At 32.3% G+C, this 25979-nt stretch overlaps 1 protein-coding gene across 1 annotated transcript; it reads right to left on the minus strand.

Annotated features, from left to right (window-relative positions):
• LOC142333142 (methionine aminopeptidase 2-like) lies at positions 1 to 25857 on the minus strand. Its single transcript, XM_075380077.1, has 8 exons — positions 25707 to 25857; positions 21365 to 21495; positions 16364 to 16470; positions 15055 to 15149; positions 12598 to 12739; positions 10238 to 10412; positions 3636 to 3766; positions 1 to 343 (listed from the first exon to the last, which is right to left on the minus strand). Exons 1-8 carry the CDS (start codon positions 25836 to 25838, stop codon positions 222 to 224), a joined length of 1035 nt encoding a protein of 344 aa, XP_075236192.1. The 5' UTR covers positions 25839 to 25857; the 3' UTR covers positions 1 to 221.
• Between the last annotated feature and the right edge of the window lie 122 nt (positions 25858 to 25979).

Consider the following 25979-nt stretch of genomic DNA (forward strand, 5'->3'; position numbering starts at 1 on the left):
TACACTATCCAAAATGTAAACACAATATTCCACTTACTGAATCCAGATACATAATCAGGATCGCATCAAAACTAAAAAAAAATATTAACAAAGCAAAAAAAAAATAAATTTCACAAAAAAGAAACATATATATAAAACTCCACAATAATGATCATAATAATAAAAAATAATAACAATGTAACAAAACAGAACAATACGACGAGGTTACTGTACACATTTATTTAATAATCAGTTCCACGGCTAATAACCTCTTTGCATGTAGGTTGTAACACGATTGTATGTTCAAACTGAGCAGTATAACAACCCTTTATGTCGCACAATGGCGGATACGCTTCAACAATATCTGAAAAAATAAATAAAATTTATAAACAACACAATAACACACTTACAAAGAAATATTCAACAGGGGAGAGATCAATTTAAAATCTTTCTATTTTTTAATTCCACGGTCAAACCAGGTTTCAGTTTACATCATCCTCTGAAAAGAAAAGCGTGTGAAAAAAACACGCTTTCTTATGAAGGGTGTCTGATTACTTCCATGCACACTACATTACTGAAGTTGTTCTTTGTTCTTAGTTTACCGCATCTCCACTAGAGCATACACCGACTTTCTGCCAGGTACATTCATAAATCTGTTGCTGGCAATCATTTGAGTCGATCGAGTATTTTAATTTGTAAAAAACGAATGAAAGAGAATTATGTGTAGTGATCAATCATTACTTTTTGAAAGTGAAAACCACAAAGAAATTAAAACCGGGGGAGATAATTATTGCGAGTTAGCTTTATCGATTAGAACCGGTTTTGAATATTCTGGATAACGATCTATAGAGATTAAACAGCAAAATATTAAATAAAAATTCATATGATGACTGAGAATAGAAACCGATCACAAAGACTAATGACATCTTAAATGATTAAGTACATCATATTTTGGATAAATATCCAAAATAGTTTTCAAGATGGATGCCATAATTATATCACAATCTATCAAAAGTGTGAGCGAGTAAACATTTTAAAACACAGTTTAGAGCTGTTTCAACATATTCAAGAGGAAATTTTGTGCAATTTCATATTGGGAAACACTCGTATATTGCTACTGACCTGCTGAAAACAAACAGTCAAAAACAGCAGTCAAAGTACAGGAATTCATTCCACAGAAGAGAAAAACCATTGACATCAACAGCAAAGATAATCGATGGGCACTATCTTTTGGAATGCTCACGGATCTTAATTGACTTTCTGAAAAAGCTCTCCTAGTTTCTGAAAAAACTAGGCGATCGTGTCATCTTTTCTGTATAGTGTAAATGCGAAAGTAAAGGAAAAAATCTGCTGTGCACACCAGATGACTTCCTCCTTGTACGCCTATTAAATTACATATACATTTTAAATAGTAAAATAATGTTTAAAGTAATGTTTCTTTCTGTCACACTTCATTTCCTTTTTTTACCCTATATATTTTGACAGAAATTCTCTCCTAGGAATAAATTCATGACATCTAGTATTTCTTCTAATTTATCTTTGATTTTCTTTTGAAAAGATAACATCACAGGATAATTTTTACATTTTAAGTTTTTCCTTGAATAGTTGTTACTTCAATGTCAAATTTCAATGTATTACTTCTTCTGTACCAGATTTTGAATGATGGACATAGATTGCCCGTACTTTATAAATATTATCTCCTGGTACAAATATCACAGTATTATGATATATTACTGAACTGATATATCACAGAACTGTGATATATTGTCATAATATGGCTGTAGTGTAGAATGCTATTTCTATCGATAAACAAAAAGGAACGATTCATCAGAATGCTAATTAGCAGGAAAGTTATTGTCCAACCCAAATAAAAACAGATCATTTTACACGCTTCAAATTACTTCTCTGATACTTTTAATTTCAATCAAAACTTTAAAGTTATAAATATGTATACTGCATAAATAAATTTTTGAAAATTCAAATAATTCATTAACATATTGACCACTCCATAATAAAATTTAATATTATACAAAATATAAATCACCAAAACACAGTATCAGAAAAATTATACTTACCATATTAATTCCAATAATTGATTTTCACAGGATCCCGCATCTTCAGTCGGTATTGAATTCTATTCCACAAAAATTAATTCTTGGAATTAATATTCTAAGTATAACTTATCTAATTATTGTGTTTTGGTTGTTTATATTTCATATATTAAATAATATATAATAAAGGACAAACGTATAACTTAGCTTTCTACCAAGAGTACAAAATCTAACGATGTTGCTTACCTTATCTTATTGCTCTTTCAATTTTTATCATAAAAGCGCTGTCGAGAGTTTTCCTCATCATCAGTTAATAAAAATGTTTTTGAAAATTACACGTTAAAATTAAAACATTAAAAATTGTTGCATATTGTAAAATATGTAGTCAAGAAATAAAGACAAACGTCAGTTCTTGTATTGTTGTTGCGGTGAGTTTAGCGAGTTACTACGTTCTCAGATAAAGACAAAGCAAAGTGTGTTTTATTGATGGCCGAATTAAAATCTGTAATTTTAGTTCAACGTGTGTTTTGACGTGATTTCGGAAGAGATCCACCGCACAAAAATAACATAACGCGTCGGTTCAAACGATTCGAAGAAACCGGATCGGTTAAGAAACAGAAATCAACCGGCAGACCGAGTGTACCGGACGAAACGGGTGAATAATTAGACGATCGGCAATTAGAAGTGCTGGGAAGTCCATCCCCCGTTGAAGCGTCGAATTAGGTATTCCATAATCAACAGTTCACAAAGTTTTACGTAAAAAACAAAATTTACATGCTTATAAAATCCAGATACTGCAGGAATTGAAACCCGATAATGGTGTAAAACGTTCCAATTTCGCTGTTCAAATGTCGTACAAGAATGATTGAAAACGAACCATTTTTAGACGATATAATTTTTACAGACGAAGCTACATTCCACGTGAATGGATGTGTTAACAGACACAATCCACAAATACGAAGCTCTGAAAACCCACACGCAATTATCGAGAAACAACGTGATTTGCCTAAAGTTAATGTTTGGTGTGGTGTGATGAAAATCATGTAATTGGGCCTTTCTTCTTTGCCGAAAAAACAGTTAATGGAGTCGTGTACCATGACATGTTAACAGATTATTGCTTTCCTCAGCCGGGTGAACTCGAAAACATTCATCGACTTCATTTCCAACAAGATGGTGCTTCCCCCGCACTTCAATGCACCGGTTATGGACACTTTGAACGAAAGAGATCGATCGATAGGCTGGCAAGGACCCGTACTTTGGCTTCCAGACCTGACACCTTGCGATTTTCTCTTGCGGGGGTACATCTTGCGTTGTTTATACACAAAAAAATTTGCGACCTAAACCGCTTAAAAAACAGGATTAATGAAGCGATGACAACCGTTAACGAAGAAATGTTAACTAATGTTTGGAGAGAAGTCGAGTATAGTTTGGACATTTGTCAAGCGACTAAGGGTGCACATATTGAAATTTATTAATTATGTAAAAAAATGTTTGAGACGACAAATTTGAAAAATAAAAAACAAACTGTAATTTAGTTTTAATTTAAACCATGTTCAAAACTGCACCATTCTTTTATGATAACCCTGTATAAAAAAAAAGAAATACCTTTTTCGCAAAGATATTTAAGTGCCATCTGATATTTAGTACATCCGACTCTGTCCAACCATCTTTTACAAAATGCTAAAGTACCAAAATGAGTATTGATGGTATTCAGTAAACTTCTTGATGATCCCAATCTAGAACAAATAAAAAAAAAAGTAACGATAAATAAATTAAGTCCCTAAATACAAAAAATGGAAAAATCAACAAAGTCAATAAACTTAAATATCTTGGGGAAATAATCTAAATCATGGTTTAGAGAAAGAAGCTGATCAAAGAATGAGAAAAAAGAATTTGGCCTACCAACAAAAGATATTTACATAAAAAAGGCATCTCAATAAAAACCGATATCAGGCATTGCAATATAATAATCAAGCTGGAAGGCCTAAAACACATAAGAACATACCTTTAGTTTGAAATCAGGTGAAATAAATCCAATATTAATAAAGAAAGGAAAATCTTGGGACCAATAAAAATAGATGAAAACAAATATTTAGAAGTAATAAATATGAGTATTTACACGTATTTATGCATTTACAAATACAATCAAACTGAGAAAACATCAGATTCCATCAGAAAAAAAGAACCAAATTCTTTGGCCACTTAATAAGAACGAATAGCAGGTTCACAAAACAAATCTTCAATCATATTTACAACAAAAAGAACAGAATTCAATAAACTTCAGTGCAAAAAGGCCTAAAAGAAATGAAAAAACCTGAAGAAATAGTATAAGATTACGATCAGAAAACTGTTACAATATTTCGAGGATTTCCAAGAGGAAAAAAGAAAACGTCTGATCAGAAAAAAGAATGCAAAATGTTGCTTCATGTGGTTGTCGGCCAAATTCATTAAAAAAAAGAAGTTAAATAAATAAATAAAAATATGCAAAACTATAAAATGAAATAAAGAATAACATAAATTTTCTTAATTTATTGGAACAACAGAATTAAGTTGTTTTTAACAGAATTTAAATTCTGATAAAAGACATATACAAACAATGAAATTAATTTCACAAGAACTACCGGTGAAATATACAAATAGATATTTTATTCTGATGTTTACATAATAATATATTATTTAGCTCACATTAGGAATGAGTATACGAGATCCGTTCAGAAAATAACCAACCATTTTAATTATGCGCCAACAGATATTTAGTGACTGTGGTTGGCAGAACTGTTATTCTGCATAACCTCCTCTGCAACCACATGTTCTTGGATTATTGGTATCTCATTTAATTTTCACGTTATTATTATTTGAGTGCAACGTGTTTAAGTGTTAAAAAAACGATTTTTGTAATGTGCAATTTTTGGGAGCAATGGATACAATATAAAATTTTGCATGAAATTGGGGAAAACTTTTACAGAAAAGTTTCAACTTTCGAAACAAGCTTACAGAGATGACACTTTGGGTGTACACAATGTTACGAACAGTTTTCACGATTAAAAATGGTCATCAGTCAATTGAAGGTGGTCATCGACCAAGAAGGCCTTGGACTTCAACTGATGATGACACCTGCATTCAGAAAATCAACTACCTGGTGCGTGCAAATCGCCGATTGACTGTCAGAGAACTTGCACAAGAGGTTAAAGCATCTTGATTGGATAATGCCATAACATTATGAGTGAAAAATTGAACACGCATTGAGTTGCAGTACAGTTTGTTCATTTGATGACAACAAAAAAGGACATCGAGTAGATGTTTGGCAGCAACTTCTTGAACAAGCAGATGACGATGAAATATTCATGCAATGGATCATAACAGGAGATGAAAGCTGGGTTTACAGCTACGATATTGAGACAAAAAGTTCAATCATCACAATGGATTGACAAAGAATCTCCACGCCCTAAGAAAGCATGTCAATTTCGATCCAATGTCAAAGTAATGCTCAAAGTAAACGCACACTCAGTTTTGTGCCAAAAATCAGACAACTGTCCTCCATCTGCCTTCCTGCTGGTCAAATTATTTTTCTCTTATTTCTGAAATTAAAATCGGCGATGAAAGGTTTAAGACTATTGATGACATTACAGCAAATTCGTCATGGACCTTAAAGGCCATTTAAAATGAAGCTATCCAGAACTGCTTCGCGAAGTGGAAACACCGCTGGAAAAAGTGTATTAGTAAGAGAGATGAATACTTTGAAGAGGACAAAAACCAATCATCTGTAAAATTAATAATAAAGATTAAAAACATTAAATTGGGTTACTTTCTGAACAGACCTCGTAGAAATACTACTCCACAGATAAAAAAAGAAACCTTGATTTATTCGGCATTTGCTTGGATATATATATATAAAAATGTTAAGTTCATTTGTGTACGCTTCAAAAACTCAAAATGTTCTGCACCGATTGAGCTCAAATTTTATCACAATATATAACCCACATCAAAGATTGTTTTCATCTATTTTTAATAAATCTATCTATCTATTTTTAATTTGGAAATGTAAACAAAGGAAAACCAATCAGATCAATGCAAGATGGCCGCTGTCAAACACAACGACCAATCACAAAGAGCCCGCATGGTCGTTGCCAATGTAAACAAAATCACAACTGATTAAGTATCAAAATTTCTTTGAATTATTGTTTTAGCTGTTAAATAACAGCTAAAACATCAGTATTTTATTAAAAAAAAAACACCAAAACAAAAAGAAAAAGCCACCAAGAAGGATGACTTACAGTAAATAAATTAAAACACCCAACTTTCTTATAGCCCAGATAGACTTAAGACTATGCAAACAAAAAAAGTCAAAATAACCAAATACACAGAAAATAATATCCCTACATAATGACCAAAAAATCCTTTGTTAGGTTAAATATTCACTTTTGTCTGAATTTACAGAAGGCACTTACAACAAAGCATTGATAAATATTGAAGACAAGTGCTTAGCTAATGCAAATAAAGTTCTTAGTCAATGGGAATGCCAGCACCCACCCGAGTTGAGATTGCTTCATTTGATGTGGATTTACGCCGTGAACAGAGTTACAACATCGGTGATCTTCAGTCATATGTCCGATCAAACATTCCCAAATTAACGCGTGAATAGATAGGCATTTACGATCGCATAATGCAAATGATAAATGACGGAGCTGGGGGACCTTCTTCTTGGATGCGCCAGGAGGAACTGGGAAATCATTCCTCATTAGATTGATTCTAGCAATGGTTCGATCAAAAAATGGCATAGCCTTAGCTCTTGCTTCGTCTGGAATAGCTGCAACATTGTTACCAGGTGGAAGGACTGCGCATTCAGTTCTGAAGTTGCCATTAAACATGCAAATCATCGAGACTCCTGCATGCAATATTTCCAAAGCATCCTGTATGGGAAAAGTATTACAAAAATGTAAACTCACTGTTTGGGATGAATGCACGATGGCACATAAAAAATCGCTTAAAGCTCTTGATCGTTACGAGATTTGCGTGGAATCGTTCAACCGTTCGGGAATGCTCTGATATTGCTCACAGGAGATTTTAGGCAAAGATTGCCTGTAATTTCTCGATCGACACCAGTAGACGAAATAAATGCTTGCCTGAAATATTCAACACTGTGGCGACACGTATGTACATTGCAGTCGACAACGAATATGCGTGTCCAGTTGCAGAACGATCCATCAGCTGAGGTATTCTCACGACAGTTACTGGGCATTGGAAACGGACAACTGCCAGTCGATGAGACGTCTAGACGAATATCATTTCCTGATAATTTTTGTAATTTAGTAACATCGAAAGAAGAACTGATCGAAAAAGTATTTCCTGATATTCAAACTAATCATAGAAATCACGATCGGCTCAGTGAACGAGCTATCCTTGCCGCAAAGAATAAAGATGTCTATCAACTTAATAATGTTTTTCAATCCAGCATTCAAAGTGAGGAAATTGCATATAAGTCGATAGACATCGTTGTGGAAGCAGATGAAGTAGTTAATTATCCAACGGAATTTTTAAACTCACTTGATCTGCCAGGGATGCCACCACACATATTAAAATTGAAAATAGGTGTGCCAATTATCCTGTTGCGGAATATTAATCAGCCAAAACTCTGCAACGGCACGCGACTTGCAGTTAAGAAATTGATGAATAACGTAGTGGAAGCAACGATTTTAACGGGACCTTTCAAAGGTGAAGATGTCCTCATTCCTCGAATACCCATGATCCCGACCGATACACCATTTGAATTTAAAAGATTGCAATTCCCAATTCGATTGGCATTTGCAATCACAATCAATAAAGCTCAAGGTCAATCTTTAGAATTGTATGGTTTAAATTTAGATGCGGATTGCTTCTCACATGGACAACTGTATGTGCGTGTTCTTGAGTCGGCAAACCAGATAACCTTTATATCTACGCAGACAGTGGAAAAACAAAAAAATATTGTATATCCACAAGTATTGCAAAATTTAACTTCTAGGAAACGTATGCTTTTTTTGTTTCTCATTTCTCATCCATGCAACCACAATGTGCCACAGCTAGTATATATATAAAAGTTGGCAAAGTGTTGCATGACTTTCCCAGCTACGACTATTCTTTTTAGCAAAGATTGCACATTCATGAACGTAAAAAAACAGATAAATTAACATTTTACAAAATACAGTCTACATAATTCAAAGATTTATGGGCACCAAACAGCCAATTTTTGTATTTTGAAAACTTGTTCTACCTTTTGAGAAAGACTCAAGGGATGATACACTTAAGAAGGGAATGTACATAAGCATAATAATGTTATGTATTTAAAAATGGTGACAAGCTTAGAATTTTATTAAAGCATTTCACACCGAAAAAACAGAACTGTTGTGAAGATTATTTACAGATTATACCCGAATAAGAAAGTAATAAGAGTAAAGGATGCTCAAACCGAGTGGTTTGACAAAGGAAAAAAGCAGCTCAAACTGAATGGTTTAACAAATGAAAAAGAGTAAGAAATAATACTGCCTGTAACAGATTTTAATTGATACACACATTGTTAAAGATATGATCAAAAATATTCAAACACATGATTTTAAAATTACAAGATTTATAATATAATACGGAATAAAAATAAATATCGAGAAAAGAAAATTAATGAAAAATAAAAGGCAATAATAAGACGATGAATCTCAGGACAAAAAATGGTAAATTGAATAAATAAAACATACATATACTGTTAATAGAAAATTACAACAGTGAAAAAAGGAAAAAAGAGAGAACGAAACAAAGAATAGTAGTGCCTAAAGCGTTTGATAGAAAGAAATGGTTATCACACCATAAAATGGAGTTAACATTTCAAAATAAGAAGAAATGTACTTCTAAATGGATGTGAAATATGGACACTAAGAAAAAAAATTGAACGATTTTAATTTGGGCCAGGAAGAGGTGAAAAGAAAATTAACAAATGGGCAGACAAAATGTAAAGATAATGTGAAGAATTAACAAGAGTAGAAACTCATTCAAAGCAATTCAGAAAAAACTGGCTGAGACAAATTATGAGAGGAAGATTGATTAAAATAGAATCGGTAGTGTAAAAAAAGTAAAAATTATATTGATGATCTAAAATGAAAATTGGAGATATGAGAATCTTTAAAAAAAGCTAGCGGAGCTCCATAACTTTCCTGAGAAAATTAAATAGAACATTAGAGAATGCAAGCATGCAAGTAAAGAATTATGTAAGTAAATCATTGTACTCTTTGAGTAAAAGTTTGAAGTATGGAATGACCCATGGCAGTTGTAAACCCATACATTGTAACCAAAATTAATAAACATCAATGATATGTAATCAGAATCAAGCAAAAAAATCAGATATTTATAATAGATATTTTATACTGGCCCTCAGAACTAAATGAAATTGCCCAAATGCACAATTGAAGAGAAATAGTAATGTAATGAAATCAACTAATCAGTTTGAGAATGTGACTTGAGTTGAAAAATGATAAGTATTTTTTGAGTATTCAATACGGACACAGATCTTTTGTGTTCCTTGTTATTAACAGAACCGGTCTCTCTAAATTTTGCAAATGACCTTAATACTAATGTTTTGTTAGAAGCCGGTTTATCCGGCTAGTTATGGCGAAATAAATCTTGCACTGTGACCGCTGATTTCGTACTGAAATACGACTCGACAATGAAAACCCATTCATCTAGCAAAAACACCATCTTGTCTCTAGCAATACACTGATCGTTATGATTGCATTGTTGTTACTATCGGTAGTGTTCTACTGCGTCGCCACGAAGTTCAGATGTTGGACGAGTCCATTTCAGTAACGAGTAGGGGAGTAAGCTTGACTTTTGAAATTTCATGGATGATGGATTGCGTTTTATATGGGACACTCTGTATTTCTAAGATGTGCAGTATAAAGCTGTTTCCATAGTTAAATATCACTCAGTATATGTATATATTTATATAAAGTGTAAAAAATTTATACACAGTGAAATTTTGAGATACAGCAACCAGATTTTTACTCCCTTGCTTCCTCCTTCACTGACTGTGATCAAAATTAAACAGCATCGATTTCCCTTATACAAAAATAATTGCTGAATATCTTCTAAATCAGTCCATACAAAACAATATAACTACACAGCCAGAAAAATAAAAATGTTAACAATTAATCAAATTTATACAAAAAAATTTTTAAGAGTATTACCTTAAAGGTATGTAACCGGCATCAAAGTTTTTCATATAATGTGAAACATCCATATCGTTATGTACTTGACCACGTCCAGTCGAGCCAAAAGTTTCTATCACGTAAAACTCATTTTCCTCCATTACCGTGGCTTCACCACCCTTCACAATGGGAACAGTCTTACCGGCATGGATACCTAAATAAAAAAGAAAAGAAAAATAATTTATTTGGCCAATACAGCATTTATCTAAACCACTCCTAACACTCTCTTTCCTCTCTCAATTTATGATTCTCTGATTCTGTCATTTTATAAAAATTCTACTTCTCTTCATTACAAATAAAAATTTCATTATGTAACTTAAATTGAATGGTTTATAAAACTGAGTATATTCATCTAATCAGAAATCCATCTAAACCATTCAGTTAATACAAAAATTAATAATTTTGTGACTGGTTTAATTAAGCAACACTGGGTAAAAGGTAGTAAAAATTAAGATAACAGTTAAATTGTTCCTCTCTTACCGTCGCTCATTACTCTTATCGTTGAACAATTCTTCCTCATATCAGTTCTGTGAACACAATCCTGACAAACCCCCCACTATGTTCTCTAAGTTGATAATACCAAAACTTGAAGAAATAATACATTCCTTTGTATTATTAAGGGGGAGATTGACCATTGACTGCCTCTGGGACTCCTCTTTTTTCGGATTCATGATTGTACATCAGCCACATCAAGTATTAATTCATTAAAGTATATATGCCTCTTTCCTAGTTTTTATTAAAACATTTTCAAAAAAAAAAATTAACCGTAATGAAAAAATCATTCATTCATATTCTTCCCTTCAGATAAAAATCCTGCCAATTTTTAGAAAATATTTTTTTAATCGTACATAAAATCAGTATTTAAGTGAATGTAATAAAATCAAAAATCATGACTGAAGAGTTTTAAAATTAACATAAAAAAAAATTTTGAGCATTTAACAACAAACTGAATAATTTTTTAAATAAAAAGATGTATGGCTGAAAAAATTTAGTAAAAACCAATAAAATACTAAATTTATTCAGGGTTTGTTCGTCATCCAGGCAAAAAAAAATTAATGATTGATTTTTCACTACAGTACCTGTAATGAATCTGTTTCATTATTCCCTGAACAGGGTACTAAATTAGTTATTATCATCATTCTTGCATTGGTTTCAACAGTTAGTAATTAAAGCCAATTGGTTGTCATCTCGATGAAGTGATAGTAGACACTCTGATCTGAATCTCTGCTGAAAGGGAGTTGGTAAAAAATTCCTCGTTTGGTTCTACATGAGTAAAACCTTATTTTTTACTTGTGAAACAGCGTCATGCTTTGACATAAAGAAAAGTAACTCTTTAGCGAGCATCCTCAAGCTATTTTAGGCATTCCACCAAGAACTTCTGACAGTTACATTCTACAATATAAAAATTTTAATCTTATCAGCAAAAATTCTTTCCAATCCAAAAACATTATAAATCATCATTTTGCAATTCAATTGGCCTTCTTTTTTAAGAATTTTATGACAGTCAATCCAAATATCCAACACTAATCTATCTCTCACAGTTTTCCCATGCATAACATTATTATTATAAATATTACATCATAATCATAAATGATCACAACAATCTGTTGCCCTTCTACTTATAAATAAACTATTTCTGGCAACCTCTATGGTGAAGCAGTAGCATCTCGGTCATTCATTCCAGAAGATTATTGGTTTAAATCCTGGTCACACGTAGCTGTAATTGGGACTTATACAGTCAAGCGAATGAATAAATTCCAGCAACAAGCACAATGAAAGCCGGGCGTGTAATGAAATTACAGTTTGTAAATGATTGATGAATATGTATTTTTGCTAAAATATTTGGTTTTTTCCTTCAAAAAATTAAAAAAAAAGTGAATTTTTTTACCATTACAAGTTACAAAAATTTTGTTAAGTTATTTAAAATAATTTTTCCCATAAAATATCCTTTACAAGTGGCTTTATATTAATGTAAAAAAATATATTTGATAATTACATTTAATTTTATTAATATTTTCTTTACAGATACAATAAAACAATTCTAATCAACAACAAAAAAAATGCAATCTCCAATAAAAATTTAACACCCAGCTCATCTCCAAATAACATTTGCTGGAAACATTAAATGTGCAAAAAACCACAAGAAAGTTTTGCTGCACGGTCAGTAAACTTTCAAAGGTGTAATTTTTAGCAATGTAAAAAACTATCACCGCTAACATTTACTATGACCATCAATGACATAGAATTAAAAAGTATAAACTGTACTAATAACGAATGGCATTTAATAAATAATAAAAAAAAAAAAAAAACTAAAATAAAACTATAATGTAAATACTAACGATATGGTGAAATGGAGTGGCCATTGAGATTACGAATCGATTTGACACGATATGTTTTGCCATCCAATTCGACTTCATATGACTCCATAACTTCCTGTACAGCAGCACCCACTTCACATAACTGAACATCAATTCCAGCAGCCTAAAATAAAACAGAAAATAATGTAATTAATCATGGAAACTGGATTACTTTAAATTTTAAAGGAATAAATTACAACTTATAAAGACTGCTACTATTATACCAGCAGTTTGAAAAAATATAACTGTGATGAAGATGCTGTCTACTTCCATTGCTTTGAAACTTTAATGATAAAGAAACAAAAAGAAAAATCTGAAAAAATACTATAATTTAAGGAAAAAATATATATATTAACAAATTTGCTGCTAAGTGAGTATACAAGGATAGTTTAATAATTATCCACAATTTCAGTGCATAGCAGGAGTATAATAACTAATATGAAGAACATGTAGGGAGTGCAAATTAATGGAAACAATGCTCTGTAGAGGAAAATTTTGAGATTGACACTGAAACTCCAGTTAAAACTTCACCGGTAAATATCAACCCGCCAACAATTCAAGAAGTTCTCGCAGCCTTAAATGAAATAAAAAACTACAAAGCAAGCGGAGAAGACCAGCTTTTCGCAGAACTCTGGAAACACTCATCAGTTTATTCAGTCAAAACTTCCCTACATCTATGTCTCGTGAAAATGTGGAACGAAGGAAAACTTCCAGAACACTGGACCACAGCCCTCATTCATCCATTACATAAAAAAGGGGATAAAACTAATCCGGAAAACTAGAGGCATATCTCTCCTGGATTGCACATACAAAATCCTGTCGAGAATCATATACAACCGATGCAAAGACCAACTTGAACTGGAACTTGGGGAATACCAAGGGGGATTTAGGCCATGGAGAGGTTGCCCGGAGCAAATAATATCCCTAAAACTTATGATGGACTTATATAAAAGACGGAAAAAACAACTAATAATCACCTTCGTCGACTTTAAAAGGGCCTATGATTGTATACACCGACCATCCATGCTGAATATTCTGAGAAACCTGGGCCTTCACCCTAAACTCGTAAACATGATAAAATTAACTTTAACCAATACCCAGTCCAGAGTGAAATTCAGAGGTGAACTCTCTCAACCCTTCTACATAAAAACTGGATTGAGGCAAGGAGATGGCCTCTCACCACTCCTTTTTAACTGCGCCCTCGAATTTGTCATGGGAAAATGGTATGAAATAAATCCCAAAAATATAAAAATGGGTACTAAGAAAAACTCCATCACACTAAATTGCCTAGGATTTGCAGATGACCTCGCTCTTTTAGCAAATAATATTCAAGAAGCCAAAACACAAATCAAAACGTAGCACAAAAGATAGGGCTTCATATCTCTTTCGAAAAAACTGAACTAATGGCCATAGATCCTCTGGTAATAGAGCACATTACAGTAAACAATCAGAAAAATAAAATAGTAAAACAATTTAAATATCTAGGGGAAATAATAACTTATAATTTAAATGAAAAAGTGACATGGCAAAACAGGACAAATAAAATGATTAAATCCCAAAAATTAACTTGGTCAACATATAACAAAAAATCCCTTTTTTCTAAAACAAAACTTAAACATTATAAAACTGCAGTACAGCCAGAAGTCACCTACGGAAGCGAGAGCCTTTTCAAAATCACGAAAAACCGAATTGAAAAAATTCTGAAAATAGAGAGGAGAATTGTCAGAACGTGTATCAATAAAAAACACCAAAAAGAAGGCCGACGGTGGATTGTGCCAAATGAGGTGGTGTATCGAGAAATAGAGCCTGTTACTGATACTATGCGGGGAAAAAAAAATCTCTTTCTTTGGTCATCTCATAAGGACACCGGAAACAAGACCGTCAAGAAATATCATTGAAAAGCTCTGGTTCCAAAAGCTAGAAGTAGGATGGATCAAAGAAATTAGAGAAGATATGAAAGAATTGGGAATTTCCCTGACTGACCAACAGAATAAAATTGGAAAAATTACAAAGCTAAAAGACAAAAACATTAGATTTAAACAAAAGACAGACAAACGACAAAATACAACAAAGAGGGTGTTTACGGATGAAGAAAAGAAAGCAAGATCTGAACGGATGAAGAAATACTGGGCAGCTCGGAAGAGTAAAATAACACGCTTTCTCAGAAAAGATCCAACTAAAATTGACTTAAGTGGTCCCATGTTGGCCGTAAAAGCATAATAATAATAATAATAATATATATATAACCCTCCAGAATCTTTCAATACTAAAATTGTTTTTTTATTAGAGGACATAAAATATTAAAGTTTGCATATCCTGATGTAAAAAATTTGACCCAATTAGAGAAAATTTTCTCAATTACATAGTATAAAGAATCAATAATTATAAAATACAAGTATACTCCTGGGAAAGTAAAAATTAAAAAGAAATAAATATTACCTTGATGCCAGTATTAGTCGCATCTCTAACGGCTTCAATCAATTTATCATATTTCGGGTTGAATGACAAAGTCCAAGCACAATCGATAATACGACCTTAAAAAAAAAAAAATAATAATAATAGACTTCTGTTATTTTTATTATACTACAAAAATGGAAACCAAAACATTCAAATTTTTATGCAATCGCATTTAAAAAAATTACTTTATCGAAAACAAAACTTATTAAATAAATACAATAAAACCTTGCTAAAATGGCTGATATCTTCATAACCTCTTTGAAGATATATTTTTGGTTTCTTAAATACGAGGGCTATTCAGAAAGTAAAGAACGTTTCCACCTGACGCCGCCAGGTGCACGCCAATCGCATATATATTGGTGTGCTCGTGCTCGGCACCTCAGTCAGCGTCCAGTCGTGACAACGGGAACATCTCCGCACTGGCCTTTTTTTTTTATATACAAATTTGAAATGTGTGCTGCAATCGAAAATCCTGCCAATTGTGAGGTGCGGTCTGCGATTTGTTTTTTGTCGGCAAAAAACTTAAAACCAATAGAAATTCATCGGGAACTGTGTGAAGTGTGTGGGAACAATGTAATAAGTGAAAGTTCTGTCAGGAAGTGGATCATTCAGTTTAAAAATGGCCGAACAAACGTTCACGATAAAGAGAAGAGTGGATGTCCGAGCATTGTGACTGACGATCTGGTCTCTAAAGTTGACAAAAAGATTCGTGAAAACCGCCGTTTAACAATAACTGAGCTTTCTCTATGTTTCCCACAACTTTCACAGACTTTATTGTTTGAAATTGTTTCACAGAAGCTAGGCTACCATAAATTTTGTGCAAGATGGGTGCGTCACTGAGCGGTTGAGATCACAGGCGGCAGAATTCTATGACACAGGAATTTCAAACCTAGTCCACCGCTATTAAGCGTATGAATTTATATGGTGATTATGTTGAAAAGTAGTATTTTAGTCCCTCTTTCACATGTATATAATAAAAAGTTTTTCTTGTACTTGGTTTTTTTAAAATTCCAAAACATTCCTTACTTTCTGAATAGCCCTCGTATCTTAAAAAGTATTTTTTTAAATACATACTTTCAAAACTATTCAATCAAATTACCTTGATATTTTTTTTGTAATAAAAAATGAAAGACCTCAAAATTTTATTCGGTATTAAATTAAGGAAAATCCCAATACCTGAGAATCATACCGATCTAAATCATGCTTTCCTACGGCTTGCTTGTTACATAATAGGCATAAAATTGATTTATTCAATTTACTATTTTAAAATTATATTTTTTTTAAATAATACCGTTAATATGTGTTCCAAAATCAATCTTCGTAACATCATCGTACTCCAAAACAGTTTTATCACCAGCATTAGGGGTATAATGCGCAGCACAATGATTTCGTGAGCACCTATAAAGAAAAAAACCCCAAATTTTTTTTTTTTTACTTTAAAGACAAAATAGCATTATCCAATAGACATTTTCCATCTGTCATTTACTAAATCAAACACTTACCACATTTCCAGCATAATGTAAATAATAGTGAGGACTAATGTATAATATTTAAATCGCTGATAATAAATCAATAGATTATATACAACAGTATTTGTTATATATAAATAGCTACAGTGAGCTTGCTTTTAATTTCATAATTTGCTGGTGTATATATAGAATGTTTCATTTTAATCGCCCCAGGGATTTTCTTGTAAACTACGCACAATACAAAATTTACCTAAACAAAAGTTACTCAGATTGGATAGAGGACACCTCATGGTGACCTTAGATTTGACCTTAATTCAAGGTTAACAACATTTTTTCTTATAGAATGACCTATGTTTGACCCCATCAATGAAAAGAGCAGAAAATTATACATTGGAATATGTGGTCACACAAATGATGTAGGAAATTTTTTTATGGGGTAACCAAATTTATGGTCATACGGCCATAAATTTGGTTTAGGGGTCAATCACATACACTATTTGATTAACACAATTAGCTGATTCAAGACAATACCAGATAGCACCTCTTTTCATAACATAGAAACCGGTGACAGTAAATATCTGTGAAAAGAACCCACCATTCATAAAACACTATCTCTGATGTCGGGCCATATCATCTTCAAAAAAGTTCCAAGGTCATATATGTGACCACATATTTCCATGTAAAATTTTCTGGTCTTTTGATTGGCGGGATCAAAAATGGGTCATTCCATTTTGAAAAAAATCATGTTAACCTTGAAATAAAGTTAAGGTCCAGTTTAAAGTCAAATTCAAGGTCACCTCCTGAGGTGTCCCCTTCCAATCTGAGTAACTTTTGTTTAGGTCATTTTTTTGTATTATACATAGTTCACAAGAAAATCGCCTAGAGCAATTAGAATGAAATACCTATACATATATGTATATTCCATTTATTAGAATGTTTTACTTTGTCAGTGAATATAGTTAGAATGAATAAAAGTAGAATAGCTATATTAAAGGTAAAGTATATGGTGATCATGTCAAAAATGAGGTATCAGATTTTTGTTGAAAATTTTTACATTTTAGGGTCCAACTAGTTAGTATATCTAGACCAAAAAAAGCATATGTATCGCACTGCTTTTGGCATATCTCAGGACTGACCACACGGATTTTTTTTTCTTAGAAAAAATTTTACTTTGACAAATACATTTAGATATGAAAAATACATTGCATATATTCAAAATATATTTTTCAAAAATCAACCCCCACCTCTTAATACATGTTTTTTATTTTGCTCCATCTCACTTTGATCTAAATATGATTCAAAATATTTTCGAAAGTTTACACTTCATACATAGTACTACCAAGAAACCTCTGTATTTTTAAAAATTATATTCCTAAAATGCATGGAAGTTTTTAGAACATTTTATTTTTTTTATTTTAACCTCTATTGGATGATTTTAGATTAAGAAAAAGCTTTACTTAGCAAATTTGTTAAACCTATGTATGTATATTTTTGGAAAAAGTTTTCTTAAAATTTATTCCCCATCTCTAAAAAATATTTTTTCTGTTTTTTTTTTTGGCAAGTTGTTTCAATTTTGAATGTTTCAATATGGGACTGTTTTACAATGAAAATAAAAATACATAACATGTGTTTAGAAATGCTTCAATTTTTAATTACAGCTCGCAAAACATTTCTTCTACTCAAAGGGTAAAAATAAAGCCATTGGAAGTTAAATTAAGGAGCAAATTTGAGGTTTCATAGAGTTTTCAGATTTGGAATCCATCTATAATGGAATCTTTCTTGATATTCACAATGTCCAACTAGCATATTTCCATCACAACAGTAAACAAAAATTATGTTGGCATATTAATTTGAATATGCAGATATAATCAAAAGAAGTGATATGTGAATACAGTATTTTTCTTTAATTCTGAAAGCACACAAATCTATTCAAATGTAATAAAGAAATTTCATTTACTGATCGGCTGTTAATATTAACATAAAAATAAAAAATCTCTACTTATTTTTTCTATTTAATTCTTAATTTAAATTATATAATGAATCTTCATTTCTTAATATTTTTAATAGCTTAATAATGAAATTTAAGCTATTGATTTATTTATTTAAAACAAAACTGATTTTAGAAATACGCTGCACCTAACATATCTTAGAGATATTGCAAAGGGAACTTACTAAAATTTGGAACAGCGAGAGACTTCCAGAACACTGGTCAACAGCAATCATCCACCTCTTATTCAAGAAAGGCGATAAGATGGATCCAAACAACTATACAGGGGATCTTCCTATTAGATTGTATGTACAAGATCTTCTCTAGAATACTTTATAACCGTATAAAGGATCAACTGGAGAAAGAATTAGGAGAATATCAGGGAGGATTCAGACCCTGGAGAAGTTGTGCAGAACAAATTATCACCTTAAAACTAATTATGGATATGTACAAGTTGCGACGCAAGGGCTTAATCATCATTACATTTGTGGATTTCAGATATATGACAGTATCCATAGACCATCTGTGCTTAGAATTCTGAGGAATTTTGGGCTGCACCCAAAACTGGTGAAAATGTTGGAGCTGACGATGACGGGCACCTGGTCGAAGGTGAAGTTCAGGGGGGAGATATCGGAACCTTTTGACACAAAGACTGGTCTCAGGCAAGGGGACGGATTGTTACCATTACTGTTTAATTGCGCATTAGAATACATCATGCGACATTGGTACGAACAAAATCCAAAGAAAGTAAAGATTGGAAGTAAATTTAACAACGATCTAGCGTTCCTTGCAGAAACATAGGAAGAGGCTGAACACCAGATAGAATCATTGGCCTCTATCGCAGCGAAAATTGGACTTCAGATCTCGTACGAGAAGACAGAAGCGATGTTCACTAGAAAGACACAGCGGAAACATTTGGAAATCAACAGTCGCAGAATTAAAATAGTATCAAAATTTAAATATTTAGGTGAATCCATCACATGGAATCTAAACGAGAAAATAGCCTGGCAAGAAAGAGCACGCAGACTAGCAATGGCACAAGTGGTCACACGAAACAACTATAACAAGAAATGCATCTCCAAACAAGCCAAGATAAGACACTATAGTACGGTGATCAAACTGGTAGTAATGTACGGGTGTGAAACACCGGGTCAAATCAAGATAGCATCGAGAACTGAAAAATTAGCCAAAATAGAATAAAGGATCGTAAGGACCTGTATCGGCGGGGTATATTTGGTGAAAGGAAAGTGGAGATTACTCCTGAACCATAAAATCGATGAGGTCGTTACACCAATTACAGAAGAAATAAGAAAGAAGAAAATAAAATTCTTCGGCCACCTCTTGCGTTTGGAGGAATCAAGGAAAAGTGAAAGACTCTTGGAAAGATTGCTAAAGCTAAAAACGCAACCGGTGTGGCTCACTGAGGTGCTTCAAGATGTCAAAGAAGCAGGCATTGCACTGCAAGATATCAGGACAGGATCTGGAAATTATAACAACTTGCCCGGTGTTAAATTTGCAGAAAAGCCTAAAAAGGAAAACTGGGATGGTTTGGACAGAGGAACGGAAAAGAGATTTTTCCAGGAAAATGAAAGAGTATTGGAAGATAAGAAAGAGTAAACATAAATGACTGATTTTGTTTCTAAGACATTTTCCAGTATCAAAATGATCTTTGTTTCAGTTTAAAATGACATTACAATATTTTTCTGTCACATTTTGGTCTGTTTTGTTTTTAATAAATAAAAGTCAAATTTCTTAAACTCTTTTTCATAATCAATCCAACAATAAAATAAATTTCCTCAGAATTAAATTTTCTACAAACTTCATTTGTTTACCGACAATTTAATCAAGTTATTGTAAACCCTAAAACATTTTATGTTTTAGGGTTTACATACAATAAAACACCAATTTTTTTACGTTAAATAAATTTAAATAATGTTTGATATTTGTACCTGAAAAATTATTTAAAAATTAATACAACAAATTTAAATCAATTTGTTAAATACTTGCTAAAACCATCTTTTAAGTATTTGTGATATTTTATTTAGCATTAAAAAAATTTTTTTTTCAAACTATATTTACTTTATTTTTCACATTTTCTAAAAAAAAAAAAAACAAATCATAAAATAATTTGTCAATTTAAATTGATTACAAAGATTTTTATTTAGCGTCAGCATTTCTGCCTTTTATTCAGAAGGTTTTGGGTGAATCCCAGTCAAACTTTGGATTATTCATACACTATAAAATTCAGCTATCACAAATAATGACAATTAGGCCTGTTGTCTGGAGAATAAATTCATTAAATCAAAGTCTTTTGCTCATCTTAATTAAACACTGGACAACAAGTTTTAAACATTTTTTTTCTATTCTCTTTATTTCCTACAATTAAATTCTCTATAAATTTTATTAGAAATTTTCATTTGTTTATTGACAATTTAATTTTTACAGCGAATCAAAAAGAGCAGTTTTTTGGCCATTACAACAGTTTTCTCAAAAACTACACTCTATATAGTATGAGATATATTTTATCAATTTTTCAGAACAAAAAACACATAAAATCACCAAATTTGCCCCAACAAAACAGAGTACTTTATTCTTATGAGTAAAAATCAGTTTGAGATATTTAAGTAGTCATAACAAAAAGCAAAGGTTATTTCAGGACATCTGTATTTAGAAACCTTTTTTTTTTTGTTTATATCAATATACAAAATCAGCTTCTGAAAAACTGGTGCAACTTTAAATTACTCTACAAAGTATGAATTTTTAACTTTTAACAATGTAAGTAACAAGCTATAGAATGAAAATGTAAAATAGAATTTTAAAAAAATCCTGTACTTACCCAGTAGGAAAAGCCAATCCAGCTTTCAACCCATTTTCTCCAATCAATGCACGAGAAGTCTTCTCCAGCTCTTCACAAATGTCTATCATTGTCATTCCTGATTTTACCCATCGTTGGATATATTGTCGAGTCTAAAAATAATAAAATATAATTTGATTAAAAAATAAAAAAAACTACATAAAAACATATAAACAAGTTTTATTAAAATGGTACAGTACCGTATGATAAAATGGAGATTCAATTCTCTGAATGCACTCATACAAATTAAAGACACTAGAAAGGTTTTGCGATAATAGACGATAATAGATCATCACAGGTATCCGTTATCACAAGTTAGCGTACATTTAGGCAGCTCCCAACCCAAACTGCACTGTAGCCATTCTAGTCACTACCTGTGTGATCTGCTTTTTAATTGTTAGTGAAAAGACGCAGTCATGTCGTCAACGGTTAAAAACTGAATACTGCGCAATTTTGCATGCGGCTTAAGTGACGATCACTGTTTAGAGGAAATGACTCCTGTACTTGGAGAGGACTGTCCCCATCGATAATATTTCGGTGGTACCGGCATTTCGAAGAGGAAATTTTGGCCTTGAGGATGCTCCAAGGTCGGGTCGGTCACCTTCAACTGTGACTAAGGGTAACATTGCTGCAGTATGAAAACTTCTTGAGACGGACAGCCATGTGACCTACCACCAAATAGAGGTGTACTTGAGGATTAATGCAGCAGCAGTTCGTGCTATTATATGAGATCACCTTCAAGTTAGAAAGCTTTGTATCCTTTGGGTGCCGCATTACTTGATGACAATCAGATGGCATGTCATATTTCACGGTGCTGTGAAATGCTAAAAAAGTTTGAAAATGGGAAAATTCCCTATGTAAACAGTATTGTGATCGGTGAAGAAACTTGGCTGTACTATTGTAATGTCCTCACCCAGGCTCAAAGCAAAGTGCGAGTGTTCTAAGATGAGGAGCCCCCTTAACTATTCAAAAATCCAGATCGGTTTAGAAGAGAATGGTGGCCGTATGTTTTAATGTGGAAAAACGTTTAGAATGTTACACTGGAAAATCAGAAGATAGTCACAGAGAAGCGGTATACTGAATAATACTTGCCTAAAATAATCTAAGCTCTCAAGAAGCTGCACCGAAACTCAACATGAATAAATGGTTTTCATCTCGATAACGCTCCAGCACATTGGTCTAAAGATTGCCTCAAGTATTTGGCCAGCACCAGAAAAAACTGTCAACTGTCACAGCACCCTCCCTACAGTCCAGACTTTGCTCTACGTGTCTTGACTTTTTTTTCCAGGTGAAGAACAGACTGAAAGGGAGGCATTTTGCATTACAAGCGATAAAAACTTCCTAAGGGCTTGAGGTGATGAGTGTGTCCAGATTTCCAACAAAATATGGCAGGGTTTCTTTGAAGACTGGTTTTGAAAGGTGTTTGTGTTGTGGAAATTACTGTGAAAAAGTGTAAAAAATGAAGTAATTTTATTGAATTTACCTATTATAACATAAGAAATGTATAGATATTCAATTCACAGCTAAAAGAAAAAAAAAGAATGTTCCAGGCATTTGCCTGAATGGATAAAGGGATACTGTGATAAAAACCTTGATAAAACCATAAATACACAATTAAAAAATAAAATAATAAATGTGATTTGGTATTAATTGTTTAATTCACAATTCAGATGTTAATTAAAATTATATGAGCATGTATTTATGTACATGTTTAACAAGCTACAGAAAATTCACGCTTTTTTTAATTTCTAATTAATTATTATTTAAGAATTCAATGGAAGAGTAATATTATTTCTGTAAAAGAAAATTGTATAATTGTATTTTCAATAAATTGGTGAAAACATTTTTTCAGAATGGTTCAGTAATTTATTAAAGCCTAACAAAACCCTTTTTCAGAAGCCAAAGTATTGTGTTTTTGAGTTACATGTGTTGAGTTTTTAAACATGGATATTATTTGTTTTTTTTTAACGAGCATTCTTTTTAGTATAGATTGTACATTCATAAACATAAACATAAAGATCAATAAACCTTTTCAACTTTCTAAATATGGATCTACATTATTCATACTAGTATACACCAAACAGCCAATTTCTGTATCTTGATAGTTTGTTCTGATTTTTTGAGGGAACTCAAAGAGATGAGATGATATTTTTCAAATCTCCACCTATTAACAATGATTTATGTTTTGTTCCTTTGCACTATTTCCTTTGGTTTAAACATTTTCCTAGAATTTTTTGAAAGTTTATACTTCATATAGCTATTATGAAATGTCTACAAATTTTTAAATTACAGACCCTGGACCCAAAATGCAAACTTTTTTTGAGAATTTTCTTTCTTACTTCAGCCTGTATTAAAGCAATTATTATTTAGAGAAAACTTTACAAATTTAAGCTTATCCTATATATGAATATTTTTAAAAGTCTTTTTAAGAATTTATTCCCTCCTATAAAATATAAATATTCTATTTTTTGGATCAAACTCTTAATTTTTATTAAAAGATATACTTTATTTTCTCAATATTTTTTCTGTTAGGAAACACTTTTTTATAAATAACTTTTTCCCAAATTTTTCCCCACAAAATAAGGAAGCCCCTAAAATCAAAAATTTTTTAATTAAAAATTTTCGAATTTTGATGCTTAAATCTTTTATTTTGATAATCATGACTTGATTGGCAAGTTGGCAGGATATGCATTTCTTTGCCAGGTTTTATATATATATATACATACACATAGACGAGATCTGTTCAAAAAATATGTAGACCAATGTCATAAAACAAAATGTACTTTATTTAGAAGTTACTTGTCTGGGTGCCCTTCAAAGTACACTCCTCCCTGACGCACACACATATCCCAACGGTGTTTCCACTTTTGGAAACAGTCCTGGAATGCTTCTTTTGTGATGTTCTTCAGTTCCTTTGTCGCATTTGCCTCAATCTCAGGAATCGTCTCAAATCTTCTTCCTTTCAAAGGTCTTTTGAGTTTGGAGAACAAGAAGTCACAAGAAGCGAGGTCAGGTGAGTAGGGTGGGTGGGAAAGAACAGTGATTGAGTGTTTGACCAAAAACTCACGAGTTCTGAGGGCTGGAGAGTTGTCGTGATGAAAAAACCAGTAATCACTCTCGTAAAATGATCTCGAAATCTCGTAACATGATCCAACTGATATCCCCACACACTTCAGCAAGCTCTCTGATGGTCAGACATCGATTTGCCCGAACCAGGGTGTTGATTTTGTCTACATGTGAGTCGTCAGTTGATGTGGAAGGACATCCAAAACGCTGATCGTCTTCAATCGATTGACGACCATCTTTAAAACATCCATGCCACTTAAAACATGTCACACACTTCATAGCAATGTTGCCGTAAGCCATCTTGAGCATACCAAAAGTTTCGCTCGCAGATTTTCCAAGTTTAACACAAAATTTCACAGCAACTCTTTGCTCGTTCAAGTCACTCATTCTAAAATCCGCCAACGAAAAAAACACACTTCACAAACAACCATGCAGCTAAGCAACCAATAATGATATTTGCAATCAAAAAACTGCGTTGTAATCAGCTGATCTGTATGAACATGGCGACGCTTAGCGGATTTGAGTGGAACCAACTGGACCCAGCAATTCAAACAGTCTACGTATTTCTTGAACAGACTTCATACATAACAATGACACACAGTCTACTAAAAACATTTTGGGTTTGTTCGAGATTATTCGAACAACCAAATCAATCAATTTTACTTACAATATCTTAAAAAATTGTTTAATTAAAAAAAAAGCAAATCATATTTTTATTTGATTTTTTAGCACTCTGACAATTAACAGTTGAACAGAATTTCAGGTTTCCATTCAATTTTACGGAAGATTGTTTGTAACATGCGGAAAGATACATTTTTCCCCATCTAAAATGGGAAATTACTAATTCTCTTAAAAATAATGAACAAATGACTGTGATGAATGAAAATTTCTATCACCAAAGCAATACTAATGACAGAATGCATGAACTTTGGTCATTCCTTTACTCATGATGACACTAATTATTTCAGTTTATCTCTCATCAGCTACACAAGATACTACACTACATTCTATCATGTTTAATTCCATGAGTTACCTTATACGGAAAGTATCTTCTGAACCATCAAACATCAATATCTGGTCTCCCTAAAAATAGTGCTACAATTCTACAATTATAATTCCTATTTAAGATTTGTTTTAAACCATCCACAATCAATTAAACTATAGGATTCCATTTTGCTTTCTTTACTTTTTACTTTCTTTTTTAATTCAATTTTAAAGTTAATTCAATTTTCAATTTATATAAAAAATAAAAACTGACCTGGCGATGTGCTTCAGCCGCTTGACGAGCCTCATTATATATATCATTATGCAAACGATCCAACATCCTTGCCTCTTCACTGGTAAAACGTTCTTTAGCAGTTCGACCATCCTGCAAGGTTGGATATTCCATTTCTTGACCGACAGGATATACTCCTGGTAAAATAAAAAAAATTTTTATATTCTATTTTCCGCAATACCTCTTCATTTGTCACTTTATCCACCCATCTGAATTTTAACATTCTCCTATAGCACCACATTTCAAAAGCTTCTA

This window comes from Lycorma delicatula, chromosome 12, assembly GCF_047948215.1.
Source record: "Lycorma delicatula isolate Av1 chromosome 12, ASM4794821v1, whole genome shotgun sequence".
NCBI lineage: Eukaryota > Metazoa > Arthropoda > Insecta > Hemiptera > Fulgoridae > Lycorma > Lycorma delicatula.

Bases quoted from the DNA above. Each gene is read 5' to 3' on its own strand.
- LOC142333142 (XM_075380077.1), bottom strand. From the start codon at position 25,838: ATGGAATATCCAACCTTGCAGGATGGTCGAACTGCTAAAGAACGTTTT. The intron at 16,471-21,364 runs GTAAGTACAGGA...TTTTCTTTATAG, and splicing joins GGATTGGCTTTTCCTACTGG to GTGCTCACGAAATCATTGTG. The intron at 12,740-15,054 runs GTAATATTTATT...GTTTTATTTTAG, and splicing joins CGACTAATACTGGCATCAAG to GCTGCTGGAATTGATGTTCA.